The sequence below is a fragment of the Eschscholzia californica genome, unplaced genomic scaffold (assembly GCF_041429995.1).
Source record: "Eschscholzia californica isolate CP2 unplaced genomic scaffold, dmEscCali1.0.p SCAF_3, whole genome shotgun sequence".
Taxonomy (NCBI): domain Eukaryota; kingdom Viridiplantae; phylum Streptophyta; class Magnoliopsida; order Ranunculales; family Papaveraceae; genus Eschscholzia; species Eschscholzia californica.
The window spans coordinates 19050992-19056104 of NW_028238420.1; the positions used below are offsets into that span (position 1 = coordinate 19050992).

General features: G+C 39.5%; 1 protein-coding gene across 1 annotated transcript; it reads left to right on the plus strand.

Annotated features, from left to right (window-relative positions):
- Positions 1–444: 444 nt before the first annotated feature.
- Positions 445–4420, plus strand: LOC147548866 (uncharacterized). Its single transcript, XM_086668138.1, has 3 exons — positions 445–2313; positions 2972–3080; positions 3204–4420. The coding sequence occupies exons 1-3, from the start codon at positions 445–447 to the stop codon at positions 4418–4420; spliced, it is 3195 nt and encodes a 1064-aa protein (XP_086524264.1).
- Positions 4421–5113: the final 693 nt, after the last annotated feature.

The following is a 5113-nucleotide window of genomic DNA, read 5'->3' on the forward strand; positions in this document are numbered from 1 at the left end:
AGTGCGAGTGCTTCGAGGGAGGTGTCTATTAGAGGTTTTTTAAGGTCTAGGCCTTGATCTTTCAGGTGCCTTCAGGCAAATCGTCTTCCTTTAGCCTAGACAGAGGTTTAAGTGAGCAGAGGTTTGGGAGTGCCCTTATTTGGTTAGGGGTTCTCTAGGTTGGTTCCAGTGCGAGTGCTTCGAGGGAGGTGTCTATTAGAGGTTATTAAGGTCTAGGCCTTGTAGTTTCAGGTGCCTTTATAGAAAATCTGGTTAGGGGCGTCTCTTAGAGTATTCCTAGAATTTCTGTTTTAGACCACTCCGGTAGGGTGGAGCTTTAGGGTGCCGGTCTGTTCCTTTTTGGACTCTTGTGCTGAGTGCAGTTAGACTTTGACCGAGTTCTAGGGAGAGTCTCTGGTAGGATTCTTTTCCGGTTTCTGGTTGAGTCTTGGTTGGTTTTGCCTCATGGATCTCAAACTTTTAGCGTGGAATGTTAGAGGCTGCAACAACTTTGCTAATCGTAAGCATCTGATAAGATTGGTTAAAGAGCACAATCCCGACATAATATTTTTGTCTGAAACTAAATGTATGAATGTGAACATAGACCACATGCGTAATACCCACAATATATATAACAAGTTCATTATTGATCCCATTAATAAAGCAGGAGGTTTGGGCTTTTTCTGGAATACCAACTATGACGTGGAAATCATTTACGCGGATCAGAACATGATCCATGCTCATAGCACTCATATGGTCTCGGGTACCAAAAGTTATCTCACTGGTTTCTATGGTTGTCCTTATACCAACAATAAGATGAAGCCATGGGATAATTTGGCCAACGTGGCTCCTAAGGATGACACTCCCTGGATTGTCATAGGAGACTTAAACTGTATTCTTGACCCTTCTGAGAAGTCGGGAGGTCAGCCGGCTCAAATTCCCAAGATTCAGCAGCATAAAAACGTTATCAATAGCCTAGGTCTTCATGACTTAGGATTTATTGGTTATCCGTTTACTTGGACGAACAGACAATTTGCGGGTAATCTGATTGAAGAAAGGCTGGACCGTGCGATGGCTAACTACAACTGGCTCATCAGTTACCCTCACTCCCGGATAAATCATCTGGATACCTTGGGCTCTGATCATAATCCTATCCTTCTTTCTACTGATAATCAGACTAATAAAGGTCGAAAACCCTTCAAATTCATTCGAACTTGGATGTCTCATCCCAACTGTGCTAGTTTCATCAAATCTAACTGGCTTCCTAACCCTAATCCTATTCACTCTAAGCTCAATTTTCTTGCCATCAAGCTTTCCAAATGGAACAAAGAAGTATTCGGTAATCTTGAAACCAACATTAAACAACTCACTCATAATCTGCAAAAGACTAAGAATGCTGAAGAGTTCCGATCCATTTACTCCCATATTGAAAATCTTCTCCTTCAGCAAGAGAGTTTATGGAAGGAAAAGTCTAGAGTTGCTAACATTAACTTAGGTGATAGAAACACCCAATTTTTTCATGCGAAAGCCACTACTAGACTCAGAAAAAACAAGATTCTATCCATTAAAAGACAAGACAATACCTGGGCCAATGATGATACCGAAATAGCTTCGATTTTTACTAATCATATTCAACAAATTTCTACCACGGCTGGTTCCGTGATGTCAGCTAGGCTTCAAGACTGCTTCTTTCATCAAATCTCAAATATTCAGAATGAAGCGCTCAATATCATTCCCAGCCCCGACGAGATAAGAATGGCCACTTTCGCTCTTAAACCCGGCGCGGCTCCGGGTCCTGATGGCTTCCCGCCGCATTTCTATCAAACTAATTGGGAGACAGTGAAAGATGACATTCGGTTGATGATCTCTTCGTTCTTTCAGAATGCTACGCTTCCAATTAATTCCAATCACACTCATATCTGCCTGATTCCCAAAACCAAAACCCCTCAGACTCCAGCTGACTATCGGCCAATCAGTTTACTTAATACCACTTACAAAATCATTACCAAAATTTTGGCCAATAGACTCAAACCGGTTCTGGCTGATATTATCTCTCCTTTTCAGGGTGCATATGTTCCTGGTCGGCAAATCACTGACAATATAATCATAAGCCAAGAACTCATCCATTCCTTCAAAAAAGTTAAGGGCCCGAAAAGTTATTTCGGTCTTAAGCTGGACATGTCGAAAGCTTTTGATAGAATCGAATGGAGTTATCTGGAAAACGTTATGAACTTGATGGGCTTTTCGAATTCTTGGATCAATCTTATCCAGACCTGTATCACTTCTAGCTCGATGGCGGTTCTCATCAATGGGCGCCCAGGATGCACTTTCAATGTGAGCAGGGGAATTCGGCAGGGTGACCCTCTATCCCCATTTCTTTTTGCCATAGCTATGGAAGGTCTTAGTCGTCTCTTAGAGAGTAATCACAACGAATCTGCGTTCATAGGCTTTCCCATTCTGCATTCCAACCTCTCGATTAAACATCTTCTATTTGCAGACGATTGTCTCATTTTCGGGCAGAACTCTCTGGAGAACATCTACAATTTAAAACAGATTCTCAAGGAATTCAGTGAGGCTTCGGGGCAAATGATTAATTATGCTAAATCGAATATTTTTTTCTCCAAAAATTCGCACCCGAAATTCAAACGGATGATTATCCGGGAACTCAAAGTTCATCAGTCATCGTCCGGGGATAAATACTTAGGCACCAAGCTCTTCATAGATCGAAACAAAAAACAAGCTTTCAACTCTCTCATCACTCAGATTAAAAATAAACTTGCCAAATGGCAAACTCATCTTCTCTCGCAAGCTGGCCGCTCGGTAGTCATTTCTACTATCGCAGCGGCTGTTCCCCGATACCAAATTGCAGTGCTTTGCCCTTCCTAAAGGCATTAGTGACAGCATTGAGTCCATTCAAAGGACTTTTTGGTGGGGAAAACCCAAAACCATCCACACCATAAACTGGAACTCCATTTGCAAACCTCGTATTCAGGGTGGTCTAGGTCTGCGACTGCCTAAGCTGGATAATCAAGCTTTTCTGCATAAGCTTAATTGGCGCATTATAAATAATCCGGAAGCTATTTGGGTTCAAGTTCTCAAAGGTAAGTACTTTCATAACTCGACAAAACCTACCCAGCCTAAGAATCATCATTCTTGGACTTGGAAATCGATTTCCAAATATCATCATAATCTTGACAATCTTATTTTTTGGAATATTAACACAGGTGAACATATCCATATTTGGACTGACTACTGGATCCCTAATCATCCACCTCCTATTACTAATGAAAGAGGATGCACTATTGAAATGGTTTCCCAACTAATCACGAATGGTAACTGGAACATTAATTTAATTCAAATGTGCTTTGACACTGACATATGCAGCTCGATCCTTAGCATCAACCTTAATCCTAACAAAGAGGATAATGCCATATGGACACTGACCAAATCAGGTAATTTCTCTCTTAAATCCATGTACAATTTTCTAAGAAATCAAACTATTTATAATAATGAGGTTCAGATGGACTGGTTCTTTATATGGAACATGAATACTATCCCTCGGATTAAATTATTTCTTTGGAAATGCTGCACCAAAAGTCTACCAGTCAGATCTAAGATAGGTAAGTTCATTGGGAATAACTACTCATGTGTTAATTGCAATGAAGAGGAGACTATTGATCATGCTTTATTACATTGCTCTTTTGCAAAAGCAATATGGTTCCATTTTAATATTAGAACGGACATGATCACTACGACAATTCAATGGATTCAACAATGGAAACTACTAGATGAGAATAATATCAGTCTCAATGCTAAAATATTATGGTTCCTGTGGAAAGCCAGATGCGAGAACTGCTTCACTACGAATAAACAAAACCCTGAACAGATCATAGAAAGGAGTTTGAACACCTCTACAACACCCCTCAAAACCGAGCCCAGTATGAGCAAGAAAGGTAAGGATAAAACCATTACACAAACATGGAGACCTCCGTCGACACCATATATGAAGGTTAATGTGGATGCTTCGTTTACAAATATGAAAGATCCGGTGGGCATTGGCTTCATCATCCGTGATGCAGAGGCAAACTATATAACGGCGGTAGCAGACACAGTACGTGGACAAAATGCGGAGGAATGCGAAAGCCTAGCAATATTATACAGCCTAAAAGAGGCATTGCAACTCCAAATTCAATATGTGCACATAGAGAGCGACAATCAAGCGATAATTTTAGCGCTGAATGGGAAGGGAGGAAACCTGCACTGGCAAACTCAGAGTATTATTCACCAGATAAATGACATCAAAGACAGCTTTACAGGCACTATATTTTCTCATATCTCTCGCAATTGTAATACGTATGCTGATGCTTTAGCGAAATGGGGTCGTACCCATGGCCAAAAGAAAAGATGGCAAGACGTTCTTTCTTTATTTTCGGACTTTTAGCTCGTTGCAATAGACTCTTTGTTTAATGCAAGTATATTTCATCAAAAAAAAAAAAAATTGTATTTTTACATTAACATTATTAGGGGAAAAAAAAACCATGTTTTTGTCTTGCAACATTTTTAACAACACAATTGTTGTATCATCAGCTTTCTTGCTTATCTCTTCTGAGAAAGCTTCATGTTGTTTCAGCTTGATTGAGAATTTTGCAGTAATATTCACATCTTCTGAGAAACTTTTTGTTCAAATTACAAATATGAACAAGTAATTTGTTTCATAGAACAAACATAACATGTTTCCCTGTTCTCTATTTGTTACTTGGTTTATTTTGCTTCCTCTTCAAAATGTCGTCACAAGAAGAGGGTTGATTTCGGAATTTTGTATGTCCAAAAGCTTGAGAATTTCCAAGTCTCTCTTCCGAGCCATTTAAAGAAAAAGTTGGACTTTTGTTTTGGAAATGAAAGCAGAAGAAAACACAGAGAAGTGATTTAGGAATTTGTATTTTTGGTGTTTTTCTTATACCTTGTTCTCTAACTCTAAAACTCACATTTTTCATTTCCAATACTTTTCACACTCCCACTTCTACTTTGTGTCCATAAAGATACATGATTCTAGGCAACACGATAAAAAATGGGCATTGACTCAATCAGAACTTGTTTGGTCGTACATATTGTGGTTGTTAGTTGCGCGTTATTT